This window comes from Abramis brama (assembly GCF_963993115.1).
Source record: "Abramis brama genome assembly, chromosome: 17".
Classification (NCBI taxonomy): Eukaryota; Metazoa; Chordata; class Actinopteri; order Cypriniformes; family Leuciscidae; genus Abramis; species Abramis brama.
Genome location: NC_139979.1, coordinates 4,808,667 through 4,831,883, shown reverse-complemented (window position 1 = coordinate 4,831,883; position 23,217 = coordinate 4,808,667). Strand labels below are relative to the sequence as shown.

At 36.2% G+C, this 23,217-nt stretch overlaps 2 protein-coding genes across 2 annotated transcripts; both read right to left on the bottom strand.

Moving 5' to 3' along the window:
- Window positions 1-3,346: 3,346 nt before the first annotated feature.
- Window positions 3,347-12,252, bottom strand: LOC311066979 (polyadenylate-binding protein 1A). The gene is made up of 15 exons (XM_084088479.1): window positions 10,482-12,252; window positions 9,698-9,891; window positions 9,501-9,616; window positions 9,077-9,216; window positions 7,732-7,826; window positions 7,508-7,645; window positions 7,304-7,399; window positions 6,838-7,110; window positions 6,069-6,159; window positions 5,866-5,976; window positions 5,634-5,782; window positions 4,779-4,863; window positions 4,550-4,680; window positions 3,784-3,879; window positions 3,347-3,676 (listed from the first exon to the last, which is right to left on the bottom strand). The coding sequence occupies exons 1-14, from the start codon at window positions 10,672-10,674 to the stop codon at window positions 3,790-3,792; spliced, it is 1,902 nt and encodes a 633-aa protein (XP_083944605.1). The 5' UTR covers window positions 10,675-12,252; the 3' UTR covers window positions 3,347-3,676; window positions 3,784-3,789.
- Window positions 12,253-12,401: 149 nt separating this feature from the next.
- LOC311067863 (polyadenylate-binding protein 4-like) lies at window positions 12,402-21,528 on the bottom strand (the record flags this gene model as incomplete). Its single annotated transcript, XM_084090010.1, has 10 exons — window positions 12,402-13,077; window positions 14,601-14,679; window positions 15,437-15,661; window positions 15,782-15,877; window positions 16,190-16,327; window positions 17,703-17,797; window positions 17,878-18,017; window positions 18,866-18,981; window positions 19,064-19,257; window positions 21,351-21,528. 10 exons carry the CDS (start codon window positions 21,526-21,528, stop codon window positions 12,929-12,931), a joined length of 1,410 nt encoding a protein of 469 aa, XP_083946136.1. The 3' UTR covers window positions 12,402-12,928.
- Between the last annotated feature and the right edge of the window lie 1,689 nt (window positions 21,529-23,217).

Sequence of the window (23,217 nt, the reverse complement as noted above, 5' to 3'; positions counted from 1 at the left end):
TTTACTTCGATTATCTTCTGTGCCGGCAGGACAACCCTCTAGAGTGCTTTCCTATTACTAGCTGTGCATCTAAGAAATCACACAGATGTAGTATGTTAAAATGCTCTATAGTTATTGACTGTTCATCAACTCACACATCAGTTGTGGTAAACGGAAGCTCAAGCATGTTTGCTTGACGTGTGAGAACCAATGAGGTTCATTCTCTTGTTACGCATCACGTTTGAGCTTTCAGCGAGAACCAATGAGGTTCATTCTCGTGTTACGCATCACTTTGAGCTTCAGCAAGAACCAATGAGGTTCATTCTCGTGTTACGCATCACGTTTGAGCTTTCAGCGAGAACCAATGAGGTTCAATCTCGTGTTACGCATCACTTTGAGCTTCAGCAAGAACCAATGAGGTTCATTCTCGTGTTACGCAGCACGTTTGAGCTTTCAGCGAGAACCAATGAGGTTCATTCTCGTGTTACGCATCACTTTGAGCTTCAGCAAGAACCAATGAGGTTCATTCTCGTGTTACGCATCACGTTTGAGCTTCAGCGAGAACCAATGAGGTTCATTCTCGTGTTACGCATCACGTTTGAGCTTCAGCAAGAACCAATGAGGTTCATTCTCGTGTTACGCATCACGTTTGAGCTTTCAGCAAGAACCAATGAGGTTCATTCTCTTGTTACGCATCACGTTTGAGCTTCAGCAAGAACCAATGAGGTTCATTCTCGTGTTACGCAGCACGTTTGAGCTTCAGCAAGAACCAATGAGGTTCATTCTCGTGTTACGCATCACGTTTGAGCTTCTACAAGAGGTTTGTTCTCGCGCATCAAGCACGTTCGGTTGAGCTTCCGTTTATGTTCGTTGATCAATGTTTATATGTGTATAAAAGCCTAAATTCAATGTTCATCATATAAAGCGATCGTGTCTCTTCAGAAGATTTTAATTAAACCACTCAATTCATATAGATTAGTTTTACGGTCTCTTTATGAACTTTTTGAAGCATCAAAGTGGTAGTTGCGTAGCTTTCAATGGAGGGACAGAACAGAAATCTCTTAGATTTCATTAAACATTTCTTTATTTGTGTTCTGAAGATGAACGAAAGTCTTGCAGGTTTGGAACCAGTCATGAGGGTGAGTAATTCATTAATGACATAATTTTCATTTTTGGGAGAACTAGCCTATCCCTTTAATAACCCATCCTGAGAACCCATCTGAACCTGCAGTTTTCTGTGGATTAGCCTGATCCTCCATTCATGTACACTGTACCTCATATGTGCGTACAAGTCAACATTTTGTGATCGTTAGGCCCTTAAACATTTATTGGAAGGACAAATAAACCTTTAGAGCTGCATAAACCTGTTGTAAATGTAAAGACGTAACGTATAAGATTAAATTCCCTTGTGATATTTACTAGATGACTTTCTGCAGCCTTGACCTATAACTATTGCAACAGAACAAGAGGTTTAACATCATCTTGAATGCGAGAATCGAGAAAACAGTTGCCTGTCTGCCTACTGTGTGATAGTTCAACTATTTCAGGTCAAATGCCACATTTTTCATATTCCACACAACACAAGTCTGACAACAGGACGTGATTCATGTTCCTCAGTGACAGCACCTTGCATCTATTTATATTTCAGCTTTTATGACGGTCATAAGAATGACTGAGCTGTAAAGTTGAAGGCCAGGTCGAGATCGTTTAGTTTTTCTTCGGTTGGTGAACCTAAATAACCTGTTTTCCTGCAGTCAGTGTAAGTAACGTTAACGTTAATTATCAGGTAAAAGTTTTTTTTTTTTTTTTTTTTTCAGTTAAAGGTTTTATTTCAGGCCTAATAATCCTATAGAACATAATACTCATATACGCAATGCGTGATATATATTTGCGATGGCTCTGCTGAATGATGCTCAACTTTAATCAACAACACTGCGTTACTTGAGTAACGTTAAGTTAAACGTTAACGTTACGCAAAGCGTGAACACCAAACATTTAGCAAGGGAATGCTGACGTTCACATTAACGTTCAGAAACACAAAATCAAACTTCAGCTTGGTAAGAATAATTGTTTACAACTCACCAAATAAGATGTGTGATGTTTATGTCGAGGCTTTAAAACCTGACTAAATGGAATTGAACAGACATTCGCAAAGGTCGCGCGCTTAAAATCTGACCCTAACGGTCGTCTTGACAAGCTGTTCCCTATGAAGACCATTTCCGCCACATTCGACAAAAATGCTTTGTTAAATTATAATTATCACATAAAGAGTCAAAATTATGACATCTTATTTACCACTGCTTTTGCTTTTTTTTTTACTCGTCTAGCAATGACTAATGGCAATTTGGAATAAGTAGCCAGCCTACCGATATAACAAATGTGTAGCCTATTAGCATCTAATCAATAAGTACTAGTATCTAATAAGTACTAAAAATCTATTTAATAGGTACAAATAAGCTATAATGTAGTAGTATCTACTAGTATCTATTTAATAGCTAGGTACGACGTACAAGTATCTAATAAATAAGTAGGCTACTAGCACCTAATAGGTACTAAACACTGATCTATATAAATTATATTTTTAAATACTATTTCCACTTTACAAGTCGATGGCAATAAACTGGAAAGTTGCTAGTCACAATAGAACAAAGAAATGTAAGTGAACTACCATTTATATGCATACATTCAGGGGAAATAAATACAGTAAGCCAATGCAACATGCACCAATTTTCTTCATAATCATGTTAAACATGCATTCATTAGTTCAATGAGCTCAGTTTCTGCTTTAAATTTCTTTTAAATTAAATAATTTTTAGCTGTGTGGCATGTACATTTCTAAAAAAAAAAATACATAACTTTAGACATCACCTCTGATAACAGATCACTCTAAATTGTAATGTAGAAGCATGCATTTTCTGTAAAGTTGTTTGAAACGATAAAGCGCTATAAAACTACATGTGAATTGAATGCAACATCTGCAATTGATATATTTAACTTGACCCCAAGAACCTTAACGGTTCTCCAATAGTGGAAAACTCCTTTGATCATGTGCCAAGCTTGTTACTGGACATTGATTGCATTACAACTGAACCCAGTCTCACCAATACATCCTCGCGTCCTTCAGGGCATTAACCCAGTGATCTCCAGAGGCACAGACCTTACAGTTGGTGAACTCTGAAATAACGAAATGAATTTCACAGCATTCAGTATGCCAAGCTTACACATTTGTAAATGTTTGCATGAAACTAATGTGCATCCCTTTAAAATAATTAAAAAATAATGAGCATTTCTGAGAATGAAAGCAACTGCTATAACTCATCCAAAGGTTTTTAGCACAAGTCAAATTATTAAAATAACACAAACAAGAAATGTTTAAAGTTTTATTTATTCAAGCAGTTTAATCCAATGTACTTTTCCAAACGTTCAGCCATCAACTGCAAGAACACAATTGACAATGAGCATTCAATTAAGAGGAATAAAAAGAAAGGAATGTTTTGGAATTTTCAAAATTAAAAGTTTTCTGTTTTTTTGTACATTTTTAATTATAAATCAAGGTCAAGAGCTCTCTCGACCTGGCAAAATATTTGGATGTAATCATTGTAGGGTTTTTTTCTGTTTTGAGTTTCTGGTTTTTCTATATTTATTCTCTTTTTTTAATGCGTCCTTCTTGGTGAAGTCAGGGCCAGAGAGGTTCATTCTGGAAATAAACAAATAAAATCAGAAAAGGTGTATTCAAACAATGTCAAGCAGAGAAAAGTGAATGCATAAAATCATCATGAATTTGCAAAAGCCATCTTCTCTCACCTTGTGTTAGACGGCCGGCACAGCAGTGCTGGGGACTGATTTCTGGGCGGCTTCCTTGGCCTGATGAGCCTGCAGCACCGCTACTGCTTCATCCACCTGGAATACATGTAACAGTGATTACACACTAGACCTGCTTGTGGTTGCAAACAGAGATCACTATTCTCCCACGTTTCTGAACAGACCAAGTCACTTGTCACCATCTGGTGGCTTAATGTTGTAATCGTTATATGAAGCGCCATGTTACTTCCTAAAGGTGACTTTTACTCTATTTTGTTAGCTTCTGTAGACAGCAGTGTTTATATCTGAACTATAAACTCATCCCAGTGCTTCTGTGATATGAATATTTTTAACAGAAATATAGTGTGGTTGAGTGTTTGTAAAGCTGTTTCATACGTGACAACTCTCTCTGGTTCAGCAGCAGCAACAGATTTGAATGTTACGGTAAGATTTTGTCAAAGGTTTAAAAGACACAGGAGAATCATTGTCATTTAGGAATGAGATCGAGCGTGTTTCGAGATTGCGATATTTTAACAATTAAATCGTGCAGTTCTATTACACTACATTAATATACATTTTTAAAAATCCATTTATACATTAGTTGACAGAATCTTCTGGTACAAATATGTGGTAAAAAAAATTAGGAATGAAACACATTCTTGATACTTTTTATGCACATTTTCACTAGGAGCAATGAGATAATGACATCTCTATTAAAGACAAATTCAATAACTTGAAAAACAAAAAAGAAAAGATCACGACAACTGACCTTTGACCTCAGCGACTCGGGAGACTCCAGCATGTGGAGCAGCTCTGAATTGTCGATCTCCAACAGCATACCAGTGATCTTTCCAGCCAGACTGGGGTGCATGTTCTGGATGAGGGGGAACAGACGCTCACCTGTGGCGGGGAGAGCAGCATGTATGAGATTTAAAATAAACATTTTTCTAATCAATTAAGGGAAGCAAAACAGGAGCGAGACCGATCAAACCACTCACCCAGCATCTGCTTCTGTTCTTGTGGAGGGGCGGCAGCTAACATGGACGCAGTCAGTGGCTCCTGACCTTGAACGTGGACCGCAGGCTGAACAGGAGTCAAACACATTAACATTAGAGAACCTGAAAACACTCATGTTCATCTTTTAAAGTTGGGTATGCAAATTAAATTGGACACTTAACCAGCTTTATGTATAAAGCTGGCCGATAATAGTTACATTTTGAGACAAATCAAAATCAGGCAATTGAGGTTTGCTAAAGGGCATCATTTGTGTAAAATGACTTTTCAAAGCTGTTAATAAAACAGATTATTAGAGTATGTTTTACAAGAAAAGTATTTCTACTTTTTCACATTTAGTTCAATGTTACTTGCTGATCCTTAAACTGCTAGTAAATTTCACAAATAATTACAAAGTAAAAAATACACCATTTATTTTCAGTGCGTTTATGTGAATAATGTTGGATATAATAGATCCTACTTTATTATAGAGCTGTGCAATAATAGTTTACATTTTCTGAAGATATGCAAATATTTAAATATTTTTTTGTTCCAAATGATGCACTACGTACTCAACAGTTTAGTGAATGAATTGTATAAGGTTATTTTATCATCCAGCATCAAAGCCTGATTCGGCTACGCAATTGAAGCAAGTCAATCGAGTGCATGAAGAGTCCAACATTCCACAGGTGCATCATCCAGGTACTTAAAGTTCACTTTTTCTTTTGGAATTCTCAGTGTGAACACTATACTATACTAGTATGCAAATTGGGATGCACTGGTTCTCTCAAATGATTTTAAATTGAAGCCATACATTTTGGGGAGCCAACAACAAGTGCCATCAAATGTAAAACTAATACCTGCTGCATGGGAACCTGCGGCTGATTGGCCATGTGCTGCTGCGGGTTGCGGACTCCTGGAGCATACTTGTACTGTGGCACTCCTCTAACCTGAGCGGTACCCGTGGCGGCACCTGCGCCAGATGGACGAGGACCCATCGCCTGAGACGCTGCCAGGAAGAAAGGACACTCAGAATCAATGAACTGGAGTAATGCACTTGCTGCATGTATAACAGCAAGGTTCATCACTCACCCATGCGCTGGGAGGGCATCATTCGGGGGACCTGGGAGGCGGGACGCACGGCACCGAAGGTTTGTGGACGGGGTGCAGATTGCCTGATAGCATTGGGCATATTCTGGAAATCTGCAATGGAAACGAGAAACAAAACAATTAAATGAACCGTTATGGTTTACAGTGTAAGTGTACAGGGAGGAAAAGGGGGCGGAGCTACTCACGCTGTGGGCGGACACCCTGAGTGGCCCAGCGAGGACTGGGGCGGAGCTGTGCGAGCTGACTGGTGGGATAGTACGCAGCACGATTCTGAGCCTGTCAGTCACACAAAAGAAGGGAATGTGAATCAATGAGGAATAACAGAACTGGTTCTGAATTATCACTTCATGATACATGTTAAAGTGAAGAAATTAGCAAAATTCACAAAAAAAAAAGTTCAATTGTCTATTTTCTTGCTCAGTTGAAACTTAATATTCAGTAATATTATAGATTTGACTGCACAGACATTGTTTATAGCTTAATGCCATGTTTATTAAATGGTTTTAAAGTTTATCTTTGAAAAAACAAAAACAAATCTTTTCATAAGAGTAAAGTGAAAAGTCATAAGTTCAAGCCATCACAGTCCATCAGAACAGCGATAAAGGACTCAAAGGATCTTCACCCATTAACAAAAACATGGCTTAGTCTGGAGTGGCTTATTCGACAGCGAGTGTAGATATGTTCCCAGTGATTTTCAAAACGTACATTATGGTTTCCATATAGATTTATAACTGCACTGACACTTTATTGAAAACAAAACTTGAAATGAACTGGGCTGAATAACGACACCATTTTCTTCTGTAGAGCCGCTTTATAGCTGAACCAAATTTGAATTCGCACAGTTCACGCTTTCAAACCAAGCAGCTTTTCATTGGTCAACATGACAAATTGCTGTTAATATATTTAAAGAATGGTGAATGTGACCGCACCTTTAACAGAAAAGTGTTATCTGACCTGTGGAATGGCTGCCATGAAGTATCCAGATGGCGGTGCGGGCTGGTAGGGGTTGATGACGGGGTTCGGTACGGCTCTGACACTGGCCATCCTCTGCATATACTGGCTGGTGAGGTGTGCCTGGCGCTCTTCTTTCCGCTGGGCCAGCGCGACGTACAGGGGCTTGGTGGCAACGATGCGGCCATTCATTTCAGTAACAGCCTTAGTGGCTTCTTCAGGGGAAGAGAAGCAGACGAACCCAAAACCTTTACTGCGGCCACCTTCCATCATCACCTGAGTGGATCACAAAAGATTCAACAGCCATCAATTCTGATGCTTGTGAGGGATTATACGTCAATCATCCAAACAAACCTTGAGGAAAACCAATGATTTGAGACCGATTTCATGATTCAATTTAAAATGGACAATTTGAAAGTTGAGACTTTAAAAGTAAAAGCTTAAGGAAATTTATTGGATTTGTTTGTACCTTAGCACTGGTAATGGTGCCGAATGGTGCAAATTCTTTACGCAGGCGTTCGTCATCCAAGCCGTCATCCAGATTTTTCACGTAGAGATTGACTCCCTGTTAAAAACGAGATGAATTCAAGCGTCAATGACCCAATTAAGAACTTCTCCACCCTCATTTGCATCATCTAATGTTCATATCAATCAAGCACGGGTCATTTTTTACCTGGTAACGAGTCATGCGGTCCTGCTTCATTTGCTCAAACTTGCGCTTGAGCTCTGTCTGACGTTCGCCCTTCTTCTGCGCACGACCCACGTAAACCTGCTTTCCGTTCATCTCTTTTCCATTCATCTCATCCACAGCCTGATGATCAGAGGAAACGCATCAGGATACAACACTTCGTCACAGTAGTGAGGATTACAAAATGATATTAATCCGTTTCTACTCACCCTCTGGGCGTCCTCGTGCCTCTCAAAGCTGACAAAGCCAAAGCCTTTAGATTTGCCGCTCTCATCGGTCATGACGCGAATGCTCAGTGCTGGACCTGTAATGACAGCCGAACACGTCAAAGATCTGATTCATGCAATAAGGTCAAAAGCAGACCCGTTCACACAAAGGACAACAACTATAATGATAAAGATGCACTTGTAAAATCATTCTAAATATAAAACAACAGTCCACAACTACAAATAAAACTCCACAGAGAAACAAAGTCATTGAAATCACTTTAACCCTAAAACTGGCAATGTGATCTGGGTGTAACAGTTTTTGTCGTCTTTTTTGGGGTGTAAATGATTTTCTTCATCAAATCCTTTTATCATTTATCACAGCCTGGTCTGTCTTGAGTATGCTGGTCACATGATTTGTTTAAAATATTTTGTGATTAATTAGTCAGCCTGACCTAAATCCAACATGGCTGCCAGTGGTGCAGGACATTCAGATTTTGAGATAAGTAAATATATATTAAACTTACTTTTCTTTTGAAAAAATAATACCAACACTGCTAACATTAATTATGAACATTGTCTTAAGGTGCTGAAAAAGAAAATTGATAAAATTGTTGTTCATGTTATTTAGCACGTTTTGAAATATGTTACACCTGAGTCACATTGCCACTTTTGGGTATAAAAAAGGGATTAACTTTGTATTCATTTTTGTAACAATCTTAGTATTCTGAGTTTTTTTTAAAAGTTTTTTTACAAATTATAAAATTTACAGGTTAAACTGATACAGCCTGTCTGTCTTGAGTATGCTGGTCACATGATTTGCTTCAAGTTATCTGTGATCAATTAGTCAGCCTGACCTAAATCCAATTTTTTTTTACTATTTTACCCAAAAAAATTTACCAATTTCAAAACGGTTTTCACAGGTTGAATCTTGAGTTTGTAAGCTTTCCAATGATAAATATGTCAACATTATATGAGTTGAAGTATATGATATAATTGTTTTAAACATGCAATGGCAGTTACAGTTATAGATACCCTAAACAGGCAATGTGATCTGGGAGTCACAACTCATAAAACATTCTTCAAAAATTATTTTGGATATGATTTACTGAAGTCCAGATGATATAAAAAAAGACATGAAATTTGTTGCTTATTTTCTACTCTTGCCTGTTTAAGGGTTAAGAACAACTTTTTTCCCAGCTGATGAACAATAAAAACATTGACAGCCAATCAGAATCCATCCCGATTTAAAGACGACAACTGCAGCGCACCCTTATAAACAGAACGACATCGTTCACTAGTGTAGATGCTAATATATAAACAGGTTTTTACTAGCAGCAAAACCCACCATATTTGTTGAATATCTCCCTCAGCTTCTCGTCATCCATATCCTCTCCGAAGTTCTTGATGTAAACATTGGTGAACTCTTTGGCACGGGCGCCCATCTCAGCCTCGCGCTCCTTGCGAGACTTGAAGCGACCGACGAACCTTTAAGATGCAACAAGTTACCATAATTATTCTGAATAAGTGAATTTATTTAAGACCATAGAGGCTATATTCATGGCAAACTCAAGTTTTTAAATAACCCTAACACTAACACTTCAATGAACCGGTATAAAATCTTTTAATTTTACATGATAAATACTAATATCTTTAAGTAACTTTACATTTTTTTATTTAAATTAGTATGAATCATGCTTGAAACAGAATTAGCACACTTCACTCCAAACCGACAATTTAGTACAATGTAGTTCATTCAAATGCACACTTACACTTTGCGGTCATTGAGCAACATGCCGTTCATTTTCTCAATGGCTCTTTCTGCGGCCTCATGGGTCTCAAAGTGCACAAAGCCGTATCCTTTAGAGCCGTTCTCATCGCAAACCACCTTCAGAAAGAGAACACCGGCACTGAGCACAAGCACCAAACACCAGAAACATGCACATCACCGCAAACACACGTTTATTACCTTGCAGGACAGGATGTTTCCGAAGGCAGAGAATGTGTCATAAAGGGCCTTGTTGTCGATGGACTTGTCCAAGTTCTTGATGAAGATGTTGCCCACACCGCTCTTGCGCAGTGAGGGGTCTCGCTGGGACCACATGATGCGGACGGGCCGTCCCTTAATCACATCAAAGTTCATTGTGTCCAAGGCACGCTCAGCTGAAACAGGAAATTAAAATAAATATTAAATGTAAGCATTAAGTTATTATGACCAACAAAATGCAAAAATGTAGTTATTGCTAGTACAATATTAATTTGGACTTAAAAAGGGTTGTAGCGCGCCCCCTAGCGGTTTGAGTCCATTAGTAAAACAAGTAGACGACTCATTTCAGCAATTTTGTACATTGGCTGTGTCGTCGTTAAGTTAAATTATGAATACAGGGACAAAATCCATATTCCAAACCACACATACAAGCATTTTTTTTCAGAATGAGATTCATTATACACTGCATTTGTCTTGACGCTTCCGGTACACACACAAAATAATATTTAAAAGGACATGATTCGTTAAACAAATTTAGGGATTTCTGTTCGTGAGGTTCAAGAAACTTCTCTCGGCCTCAGTAACGGACACTACGACATTCCTCAGTCCTAATACACACGTGTATGAATTGATCATAAATATTAAAACTTAAAATTCGAACTGGAGGACGGTCACGTGTCGCACGTGTCCGTGATTCCCAACTAGATGAACATCTAAATGTAATTTAAAACATCGTGTTAGAAATGAACCGGGAGCGTTTGCTTACCGTCAGCGGGTTGCTGGAAGTTAACGTAGGCGTAACCGAGAGAGCGGCGGGTCATCATGTCCCTGCACACCCGAATGGACAGAATGGGCCCGGCAGGGCTGAACTTCTCGTAAAGCATGGCTTCGGTGACATCCTGGTGCAAATCACCCACATAGAGGGAGGCCATCGGGTAACTTGGAGCGCTTGGGTTCATCTTTCTTCCGTACGACAAAACAGCAATCTACCGAAACACCTGGAAACACTGACGAGCTTAGTAATGGCGACGCACGAGCTCCAATCTCCTCGGTTTAACTCACCGTTACCTATCAAAAACGCTTTAACACGATAAATACCCTTAAAGAACTGTCTTGATGACTAATTAAAACGCGTTTGGTACCGATTTGGCGTCGACGTGTTCGCGGTATCGATGATAAGATGATTAAAATCTCCTCAGGCCTACTGCGGTGCTGCCTTAATAATAAACTTCTCAAATCTGTCCGCTGATCCTGCTTCACCGAGGTACTCGGCAATAAAAGTAGATTTTTTGTTTGTATTTTTTTCTTGTTTTGTGATTTTTTTTTGTATTTTTGATTTTTTATATAAGATGAGTGTGCCGAGGCTCTGTGGCACACGCGCTCTCTCTCGCACCGCACAAGGTAGGGGGAGAGAAGCGGAAGTACGGCTCAGATAAGAAGGCGTCCTCGCCGGAAGTTGCGTGAGCCGCTTTTATATTTTTTACGTAAGAACAAAATAAGAGTCAATGGGCTGATATAATAAAAGTCTATTGAAGCACATGTCCGCCACATTAGAAATAAATCTTGGTAAATCTTAATTATGGCATAAAAAGTAATAGTTATAACATAAAATGTGGATATTATGAGATACAGTCGAAATGATACTGTGACATACTTTGACACTTAATCATAATTATGAGATTAAATAAATCTAAATTATGATTTAAAAAAATAAAAACTATTATTTTCTGACATTATGGCCTGGTTTCACAGACAGGGTTTAGATTAGGGGTTTGTAGCTTTTATAAACGTGCCTTAGAAAAAAACTTTACTGGTGTGTGCATATTGAGACAAAACAATGGCATTTATTTCAAAATATGGCGGTGCGACGGTGCAAGTTACTTTCGGTTAAAACAGCTCAAACACACATTTTAGTATGGGACTAGGTTGAAGCCTTGTCTGTGAAATCGAGGGTTTTTGTCATAATTTCGACTTTTTGTAATAATTATGACTTCATAATTTCTACTTTTCATCTCATAATCATTCATGACTTACTATGTTATAATAATTACGATTTACCAAAGCATGATTTTTTTTCTTATGTGACCGAAATGGGTGTCAATTTAAATAAGAGGTGAACGTCAAGGTCATGTGTTTGTTTCCCAGGGAATGTGTGAAGTGATGATGTAAGTTGCTTTGGATAAAGCGGTCATGGGATAGTTCAACAGAAGAAAGAAACTCATACAGGTTTGGAACAACTGAAGGGGGTGAGTTAATGAGGACAGAATTTTCATTTTTGGGTGAACTATTCCTTGTCATATGTCAATGTCATATGAATTTACCAAAATATCTTTATGCTTTTTGCCTCCTTGTTTTTAACTCTTTTCTTTTAATAAAAAAACAAAACGAAAAAAGGTAATTTATTATATGCAGTCTTCTTGCTATACTGCTCTATATTCATAATCTTTATTATTTGACACTGGTCATCTACAGGTTACATCTGCCTTGACGCAAATTTGATTTCAATGTGGAAAATTAAATGTGGCATTGATATTTTTAACTTTAAAAAAAAAGAAAACATTTAAAATAAAAATGCCTTGGAAGAAACAAACAAACGAGCAAAACTCAAATATATTTATTTATATTGTTGCAAACACATTCTTTAATTGACATTGGAAAAAAAAAGCAAATATATTTATACTGTTGCAGAACAATATTTTTCTCATTAAATTATTACATTTATTAAAAGAATATTCTTAGAACATTTTAACATTCGTTAAAAAAAAAATAATAATACACTGTGGTCATTGCATTGATATCTGTCCTAGGCAGTGAGAATAACAGGGCTGGTGAAGGATATCGGTGTCGTGTTCATTGGCTGATAAGATTGATAAACAGCAAGTGCTTCATTCACCTGAACACACACAAAAATTACACACTACAGAAACAAATCATACATCAAAGCAACCAAAGCCAAACTAACGGGAACAAACCTTCATGCACAAAGATTCATTGCAGTGCAGCAACTCAATTAGTTCAGATTCATCAATCTCTAACAGCATTTCAGTGATCTTATTCGCCAAGGGCCCTACCATGTTTCTTTTAATTTTATGTTTGTATGACTTTGTTTTTAGTAAGTGTTTTATTTTGATGGCTTGTATGTAAAAAAATCATTATTTATTTTATGAGAGAGTGAATGAATCATTTATATAGTGCTTTTTTTAAGCGACTCGTTTAGTGAGATGTGAGGTGCACCTGTTGCACAGCCCATTGCTCCTGCGGTGCGCTTGTGAACTTGCGATGGTTGTTATCTTCAGCTGTGTACATGTGTTGCAGTTCTCCGTTCACTGCAGCTGTGCTGGGCATCCAGTGAGGGAGACTGACTGTGAGGAAGACAGATGATAAAGAAATCCATCAGTGGTTCCCAATCCTGGTCCTGAAGAACCCCTAGCACTGCACACTTTAGATGTCTCCCTAATCAAACACACCTGATTCAAGTCATCAGCTCATTAGTAAAGACTCCAGGAACTTAAATGGGTGTGTCAGATTAGACAGGGCCGATTACACCAGCTGTGCCGTCAGCTACAAAATAGCCATGTTTTGACATAAATGGGCCTAAGTTATTACTTACACACTACTAAATATTTTTGCGTTGCACCATAAAACTGTGTTGAAGCGTAACTGTACACATAATAAACTATATAGTTATTATGGAAGCCTCTGATCAGGAGGAATAACTGACAGAACAGCATTAATAAGCTCTTGTTTTACCTGACAGACTTCAATTCTCTAGACATACATGATAATGCTGACATTTACACTTGCTTACATTTTAAGAGAGAGAACATTATGTGAATAGATTACTTTGTTAGAGGCTCTTCAACATGAACTAAATGTAAAAAATAAAGGTAATTTCTCATGTCCGTATTGATTTATTGATCTTTATTCATTTCAAATACAGTTTCTGAATGTTATTTACATATAAAAATGCCTACTTATGATTAAGTAGTATTGTATTGAATGGAAACTTATATTTACCGTTGGTTACGTGAGGCAAAAGAAGTTAAGAGTGAAGGATAAACTGAAATTCACAGCATTTAAACAATTTCTGCTCACGTATTTGAAGGGTAATTGAGGATCATTGAGGGTAAATGTCATATTTTGCAACTATGCATTACTTTACGGAGAGCTTACGACCTACTAGCTACGTTCTGCATTAAGAACAAATGGTGCAATGGAATAAAGTACAGAGTTAGTTACAAACTAGCTAATAGTTACTAAGCCTCTAGTGTGGACTTTACGTTCCAGTTTAAGTGGTGTGAATGGTTGGTGCAACCCTGGTCACTTTATGTGTTTTCTCTCTACTGTGCTATCGGAATTATCATAAATATGAGTTTCCTAATTTAAAATTGGACATGAACACCATATCAAGTCCTATTTACCACCGGAAAGCTCGGGAATATTTTTGATACAAGCTTCAGATTTGGGCGTTTTAAGATTTTAAGTTAATATTTAAAAAGAAAAGAAAAATTAGCAACACATTCACATGTTTACAGCTCTCTGACATTGGATAATGCTGAAATGACATGCAGGTATAAAATGTAAATTTTGTGTACTAGTGTTTTTATTTCAAATTATCTATTTTAATTTTTACATTTTTATATTAATTTGAGATTTTTATTATTATTTAAATTTAGTTAATTTTGAACAAAAATTTTAGTAAGAGTTTTAATTTGAATGGTTTAATTTATCTTTATTTTATTTTTTATTTTATGATATAATATATTTTTGTGTTTTATTTAGATTTTTTTTGTTTTACATTTGTACGATCCGCTCGAGAACCCCAGTTTGGGAAACCCTGCTCTAAATAAAGCATGTTGTGTATTATTTAAGAAGGTCTGCTCACACTGAGGGCTGATGTTCTGTGCGTCCCATTGAGTGCCGGGTTGAGGTTGGGTGATGTGGTATGAAGAGTGATTCTGATCCTGTGAAACATACGGATCAAGCATGTAATAAAAACCCGTCACATGTGCTTTTCTTTAAGAGTTAGTTCACCCAAAAATTAAAATTCTGTCAGTAATTACTCACCCTCATGTTGTTCCAACCCCGTAAGTGGGTACAGTTGCTCAACCAGAAGTCTATACGAGAATACTTTTTGTGTGCAAAAAAAACAAAAATAACAACTTTATTCAACTATTGATTTTCTTCTGTGTGGATCTGAGTGAGTTCACGTAGTGTAACAGCGCAGCGCTTCTGGGTTGTATGTCAGAACGTAGGCTCACTATTGGCCAGCATCACACGCATCACACACATGACCAGCGTCGGCCAATAGTGAGCCTACGTTCTGAGACGCACAACCCAGAAGCGCTGCGCTGTTACACTACGTGAACTCACTCAGAGGCCCACACAGAGGAAAATGAAGAGTTGAATAAAGTCATTATTTTAGGGGTTTTTTTGCGCACAAAAAGTAATTCTCGTCACTTGATAAACTTATGGTTGAGTCACTGTAGTCACTTGGACTATTTTAAACATTGTCTTTACTAACTTTCTGGGCCGGCAAGTTTCAATAACACAGAAGCCTATGGAGGAGTGAGACAGCTCTCAGATTTGAGTGGCTGAGTAATTACTGACAGAATTTTCATTTTTGAGTGAACTAACCCTTTCACACTCTGTATAATGATGAGAGTATCTGATGTGAATCTCGACCTGTGTAGGTATGAAGTGCTCAGTGTGTGGACTCACCAGCAGGTTTAGCAGCGGCTGCTGCCTATGGAAGCTCGCTCTTCTCATCATGTTTTGGTGGATGAGGTGGGCCTGACGCTCCTCCTTCCTCTGGGCGACAGAGACGTATATGGGCTTGGAGCCGATGATGCGGCAGTTCATCTCAGTAATGGCTCTGGTGGCCTCTTCAGGACAGGAGAAGCAAACGAATCCGAAGCCTTTGCTGCGGCCGCCGTCTGTCATCACCTGAATGGGAAAAAAACCCCCACAATCCTGGATCTTCGGCTGCTGGTTCATTTGCATTTACTGGGTTACAATCAAATAATGACATGAACTATTTCTTTATGATGAAAAATGAATTCCTACCTTAGCGCTGGTGATGTTCCCGTACGGCGAGAACTCTTTGAGGAGAAGATCGCTGTCTACGCTGTCGCTCAGATTCTTGATGTACAGATTCACTCCCTGTCAGGATGATCAAAGCGTGTTAAGACCCATTCACAAGACCGACAACTATAATAAGAACTGTAATGTTAACTATAATGATAACAATAACAATAACTAAAACAACAAAGATCATTATAACAATAACTATAATGATGACTATAACAATACTTAATGCTGAAAGTGATTCCAACAAATTCGTTCTACTGTGACATTATAGTTAGAGTCATGGTGAGCACTTCCCTATTCTCTTAGAATTAGAGCAATTGTTAAAGCATAGTTATCGTTATAAATCGTAATAAACGCGGGAGGTTTCAGAGGCATCACTGGTACCTGATAGCGCATGATGTGCTCCTGTTTTAATTGCTCAAAGCGTCGCTTCAGTTCCACCTCACGTTCTCGTCTCTTCTGAGCTCGGCCCACGTACACGAGTCTGCCGCTCATCTCCGTCCTGTTCAACTCGTCCACGGCCTTGGGGTTATATCACACAATTCTCTTATTTATCTTCCCCCTGATATCCACTTATTATCAGTGTTGGGGGTTATGCATTACAAGTAACTTGTCTTGAGTTATGTAATCAGATTACTTTTTTCAAGTAACTAGTAAAGTAACGCATTACTTATCTGAGTTACTTTTTCAATAAATTTACACGTTACTTTTTTTTTTCATTTATTGACTGACAGCTCTCCTGTCCCTACGTTGAGAGAAATCATGAGTAAGTACAGCATTGTGTGAGGTGAGCTATGTAAACATGACGGTTACAGTAATTTTAGAATAAATGTGACCAGGTATTTACTCTCACTTGCAAAAAAAAACAGATATAAGTTATATTTCTTCCTGCAAACTTTACATTTTGTACCGCTCCGGCGTATTCAGTCCCGTTCCAGTATGATTCTGCCTTCCTCCAGGTTTTTTTTTTTTTTTCTTTTTCATTGAGAATATCAAACCACTTATCCTCTATAGGGTCACATGCAATGAGTGTATCCAAAATATATTTTTAAATGGACAGATCCATGTAGTGCAGATTCTACAGATTACCTCAAATTAAATTTTTTAAATAATATTAATATCTAACAAAAAAAATTGTTTACATAATGTGTGTATATATTATCTATCTATATTATATTTATATATATATATATATATATATATATATATATATTTATTTATCTATCTATCTATCTATCTATCTATCTATCTATCTATATATATATATATATACAGTATATGTGTCGGTATACAGTATATACAGACACAGACATATACATATATATATATATATATATATATTTATTTATCTATCTATATATATATATATATATATATACAGTATATGTGTCGGTATACAGTATATACAGACACAGACATATACATATATATATATATATATATATATATTAAAATATAATAATATATACAGTACACACATATTATCTAAACAAAAACTTTTATGTTAGATGCGATTAATCGATTTGACAGCACTAAAAGCATATTAATAATACTAAAATAGCACTATGTAGCAGAAGGTGAGGGTGACAAAACCTCATCATTAAGTGCCATTTAGGCAACAACTAATGGGGTTCTTTTGTTTAAATTGGAGACAAAAATTTAAAAAAGTAGCATTAACTTCTAAAAACTGTGAAGTTTAAAGCACAGAACCAGACAAATGCTGCCTATAGGATCATTTGCAGCCCATAATATTCATAATCATGTGCATGTGGTTTGCTGTTGGTTGAAAGAATAAAATAGCCTTGTGACGGAGTGTTAATAAACACTCAAACATACAGATCACTCTTTTCCCTCGTTTGGTTCACTACAATCTTTTGGCCTCTGTTTCATCTCTCACCCTCTTGGCATCATTGTGTTTCTCAAAGCTGACAAAACCAAATCCTCTAGAGTTTCCCCTCTCATCCGTCATGACCTGGACGCTCAAGGTTGGGCCTAAAATATAAAAAAAAGTGTCAAAGACGCAACAGAACAAGAGAAAAATGTTTCATTGCTTCCATAAAGCAAATCCTCACCGAATTTGCTGAATATCTCAGTTAGTGTCTTGGAATCCACATCTGGTCCAAAGTTCTTGATGTAAATGTTAGTGAACTCCTTTGCTCTATTCTGCATTTCAGCCTCGCGCTCCTTTTGCGATTTGAAGTGGCCGACGAACCTAAAGGTGCAACATATAATATGAAACTAAAAGTTACTGTGCTTCAGTATCTTTTTGGCTACTTTATACTTTGACTGAGTAACTTACTTTTACTCTCTACTTGACTACATTTTTGAATAAGTATATGTACTCTTTACTCCAACACATTTGAAATGAGTATTGCAATTACAAACTATATTTTGCATGGCACCTACCTATTTCTGCTGAGGTTTATTTGTTACAAAAGAAGAGATATCCCCATCTACAGGGCAATGAAGGTACTAGATCTTGTGTGCTTTTCCCTTGTTCACCCAAACTTGTTAAAAATACTTTACACGAATGTAAGTGCATTATCAGCTAGTTGCAGGTGTTTCATATTTGAAATGAGGACATGACGTTCAGTGCATGTAGGCATTGACTTTTTTAGGCTTTAATTATAATTAACATTATTTTATTAATATTATATAGAAGGCCTTTTTGAATAATGGGTTTACTTATGCCCTTTATGAGTTCTTGAGCTTAACTGAGACTTAAGATTCTGATTTATTGCAATATTCGACCTTGATTTATTGCAATATTGAGGTTTTCAGTTTTATTTCGACTTTACATAAAAACATGCGATTGCTCTCCTTGTCTCTTATAGGTGTTGAATACCAGTGCATGTTTTATTTTACAGTACGAGTAAAATACTTAAGTACTGTTTAAATCAGATACTCTAAGACTTTTACTCAAGTCAAGTTGTATTGGAATTGGTGACTTTGTTTGCTGTAAGGTATCTGTACTTTTACCCAAGTTTTTCAGATACTCTTTAAGCTCCGCTTCCAAGACTCAACATGATGAAATCAATGCGTTTAATAGGCACGACTTACACTTTCAGCTCGTTGATCAACAAGCCGTTTAATTTCTCGATGGCTTTTTCAGCAGCTTCATGCGTATCAAAGTGCACAAATCCAAAGCCTTTCGATCCGTTTTCATCACAAGACACCTTAATGAAAAGAAACGTGCTTCAGATTCTAGAATATTTATCTTATCTTAAATAAGAGCTGGAAGTGGAGAACGTTACTTACTTTACAGGACAAGATGTTTCCAAATGATGAGAAGATGTCCAACAGGCCCTCGCTGTCAATGGATTTCTGCAGGTTCTTAATGAAGACGTTTCCCACCCCACTCTTCCTCAGAGAAGGGTTTCGCTGACACCACATTAGACGCATTGGCTTACCCTGCATGAGGTCAAAGTTCAAGATATCCAAAGCTCGTTCGGCTACGATGTGAAGGAGATCCAACGTTACAAAGAAGGAAATGTGATTAGGAATTTCTTGAATAATTGGATCATTTTACGTGCAGATTTTCAAATGCTTTTTGTTTATTGATTCCTTCCAAATCAATAAACAAGTGTCAATCAGAAATGTGACAGCTTGTCCCATATTCACTGCAAAAAATTAGTCAGAAGTATAAATATCTAAAAATCCATTTACTTGAGATGAACAAGAACATAACATGCAATCTTGAAGTATAAAATGAATGTTTTTGCTTTTAAAATAATCTGCCAGTGCAGGGTTAAGAAAAATAATCTTGTTTTCTCTTTGAATTAAGTTTATTTTTCTCATGCATTGGCAGATATTTGCTTTTATATAATCCCGTTTAATTTCAACATTTTTAGAAAACAAGACTTATCTTATGTCATTTTGCATATTAAATAAATGTATATTATTTTAAGATTGTTTAGATATTTAATATCAAAATGAAGTGAGTTTATTAAAATATCTGCCAATGCGGGTCTGAAAAATAATCTTGCTTTCCCTTTGATTACATGTATTTTTCTGACCTCATTGGCAGATATTTGTTCTTGTTTCAAGAAAAAAATCACATTCTGTATACTTTTTTTCAGAAATTGAATTGAAAAAAAGTTTTTTTTTTAACTGAACAATCCTTACATATTATTAATTGAACAATTGAACAATGCTTAATCAATTATTCAATTAAAATACATAAGGGTTATTCAATGCGTAAATCTTAAAAGGCTTCATTTATTTGAGTGCATAATGGTATATCAATTCATTCTGTTATATCTTTCATAACATAGTTGAGAATCATCTTCATACAAAAGTTTGATTAAAAAACTCATTTTATGCCTTTTAATTTTTAAAATAGCCTGAGTCCTGGTGTCCACTACAGAGGACATAGCATAATATATGAATAAAATATTGTTTCTTATGCTCTAAACAATGTAATGGCATGACCAAAAAAAATAAAAAATGCTAAATTCAAAAAAGAAGAAATTAGGCCTACATAAATTGACATTCGGAGCGGGGCACAAAGTAACGCTTTTTGACTTTCTCAGTTTGTGTAAATCTACTTATGGTTCAGAGTATTTATTTTTTCCCACATTAATGTCCCACATGTCTAGTACAATTATGTGGTTTTGTTTTATTAATACAGTATATACTTTTTTCTTGATATACCCCGAAAGAATGGAAGTGAAATGTGACAACATGCCCCATAGGTGACGTGTGGGGCACATTGTAACATGACCATATGACAGCTTAAAATGTTATCTGATCTAATAAAAAATATATACGAGACAAACTAAAATATTTATTAAAATACAATTATTACCTTCTTCATATAAAATAATGGCATTTTTTAATAATTAAATATAAACTAATTTTTGAGTTTTGACAACGAACACAGGAAAACAGCTATACAACAAGGTTCAAAACAAATAAATAATCATTTCTGAACATTGACTCTCAGTCTTTATTCACGTTTTTTCATGTTTTCTCAATAGAATTCATAAAAGTATAGAATAGAATAGCATATTTCTAATAGGGGCACAGTGTGACAACATGCCCCGCCTGCACAACTGGGATTTAAACCCGGCTAAATTAGTGTCTTCTGCTAGTTAGCAAAGCATTAAAGAACTATCTCAACTATTAAATAACATATTGGAGATTAAAATAATATCAGATTTGACTCATTTTAAATAAACACAAAAAATAGAGACGAAAAATTAACTTAAGAAATTTACTTTTGCTATGGTTTAATAAATGTCTATGGATATCTTCCAATTTTTTTTTTTTAATTTTGGCACAATTTTTTCTCTGTATAGTTTTGATATGGCAACTAGTAAATAAACCAAGTTTCGTCATGCTAGCATGTGTGGAAGTAACGTTATTTAAAACAAGTGTGTTACAACTAGCCCCACGTTACGTTGTGCCCCGCGCTCCCCCGCTGGAGTAACATAAGACTTTTCTTTTTCTTGCATAGGTACACAAATATTTCACAGAAAAGTTATGAAATCACACTGGTCAGCTGATTATTAATGTTAAATGGTGATCTTCTCAATCATCTCACCATCAGTGTGTTGCTCGAAGTTCACATAGGCGTATCCGAGCGAGCGGCACGTGACTTTATCTCGACAGACTCGGACTGACTGAACCGAACCGACGGACCCGAAGCGCTCGAACAGCATGGCTTCAGTCACGTCCAGCTCCAGATCGCCCACATACAGCGAGCAGCTGGGCACCATCATCTTCATCAGATAGAAATATTACAATTAATGATCGATGCAGAGCTGAAAGCAGCCGAGATTCAATATGACAAACGCTTATAACGAACAACGAATCGGATTTAAAAGATTCAGTCAGATCATAAAAAAACATTCCGTTTATCATCATCGTTTTATTCTGCACTCTGAAAAACAACAACACAAAATCACATCATGACATAGCATGATTGCATATATGGCGATATTTTTTATTTAGCTTATTATAATTACGCACGATAAATTTTAATTCTCCTTTATGGAACTTTTCTTGCGGTCTCTACTTTGTTGCATGGAAAAGAGTCGCGAGTTGATTAAAACAACTTTTTTTGTTTTCCACAAAAAGGTAAATCATAAAAATCCTTTTTTCAATCATTTTAATTGGTTGAAACATTTTATAAGCCCCATCCATCCTAATCTTACAAGATGTATTTTGATATTTTGTCAAACTTGTTTTTCTTTTAAGTCTAATGTGTGTATATATATATATATATATATATATATATATATATATATATATATATATATATATATGTATATGTATATATGCATATACAGTGCAATGCATAAGTGAATACACCCCTATGTTAAATTCGCATAGAGGCAGGCAGATTTTTATTTTTAAAGGCCAGTTTCTTCATGGATCCAGGATACTATGCATCCTGATAAAGTTCCCTTGGCCTTTGGAATTAAAATAGCCCCACATCATCACATAGCATTCACCATACCTAGAGATTGGCATGATTTTATTTCAGTTAGCCTAAAAGCTAGTTTGATTTGCATTGAGAGATGATCTTATGGAAAGTACCCCATGCCAATCTCTAGGTATGGTGAAGGCTATGTGATGATGTGGGGCTATTTTAATTCCAAAGGCCAAGGGAACTTTATCAGGATGCATAGTATCCTAAAAAAAAATTAAAAAAAATACTTAAAAATAAAAATCTGCCTGCCTCTATGGGAATTTAACATAGGGGTGTACTCACTTATGCACCATGTATTTTAAGGAAGAACATTTATTTATTTACGATACATTATTCATTCACAAAGAAAATTGGTGTCCTTAAAGGTTGGATTTTTCCTAATTTTTTAAATTAAGGCATTAAGTTCAATTTCCAAAATATGATTTTTTATTCCTCTTTTTAGTCAACTTTAGCATGGGTGTATTCACTTATGCATTGCACTGTATATAATAATAAAATACTGGTCAAAAGTCTGGAAACATTACTATTGTAATGCTTTTGAAAGATGTCTCATATGCTCAAGCCTGTATTTATTTGATCATAAATACAGAAAAAAACAGATATTTGTGAAATATTATTACTATTTAAAATAATGGTTTTGTATTTTAATATACTTTAAAATCTGATTTATTTCTGTTATCAAAGCTACATTTTCAGCATCATCAGTGTGACCCTTCAGAAATCATTCTAATATGCTGATTTATTATCATTGTTGGAAACAGTTGTGCTGCTTAACATGTTTTTGTAACCTGTGATACTTTTTTTCAGGATTCTTTGATGAATAAAAAGCTAAAAAAAGAACAGCATTTATTCGAAATAGAAATCTATTCTATCAATATACATCTTTACTATCACTTTTTATCAATTTAACATCCTTGCTGAATAAAAGTATACATTTCTTTTAAAAAAAAGAAAAGATTCTACCCCAAACTTTTAA

Bases quoted from the DNA above. Each gene is read 5' to 3' on its own strand.
- LOC311066979 (XM_084088479.1), bottom strand. From the start codon at position 10,674: ATGAACCCAAGCGCTCCAAGTTACCCGATGGCCTCCCTCTATGTGGGT. The intron at 9,217-9,500 runs GTAAGTGTGCAT...TGCATCTTAAAG, and splicing joins TTGCTCAATGACCGCAAAGT to GTTCGTCGGTCGCTTCAAGT. The intron at 3,880-4,549 runs GTCAGTTGTCGT...CATGTATTCCAG, and splicing joins CCGAGTCGCTGAGGTCAAAG to GTGGATGAAGCAGTAGCGGT.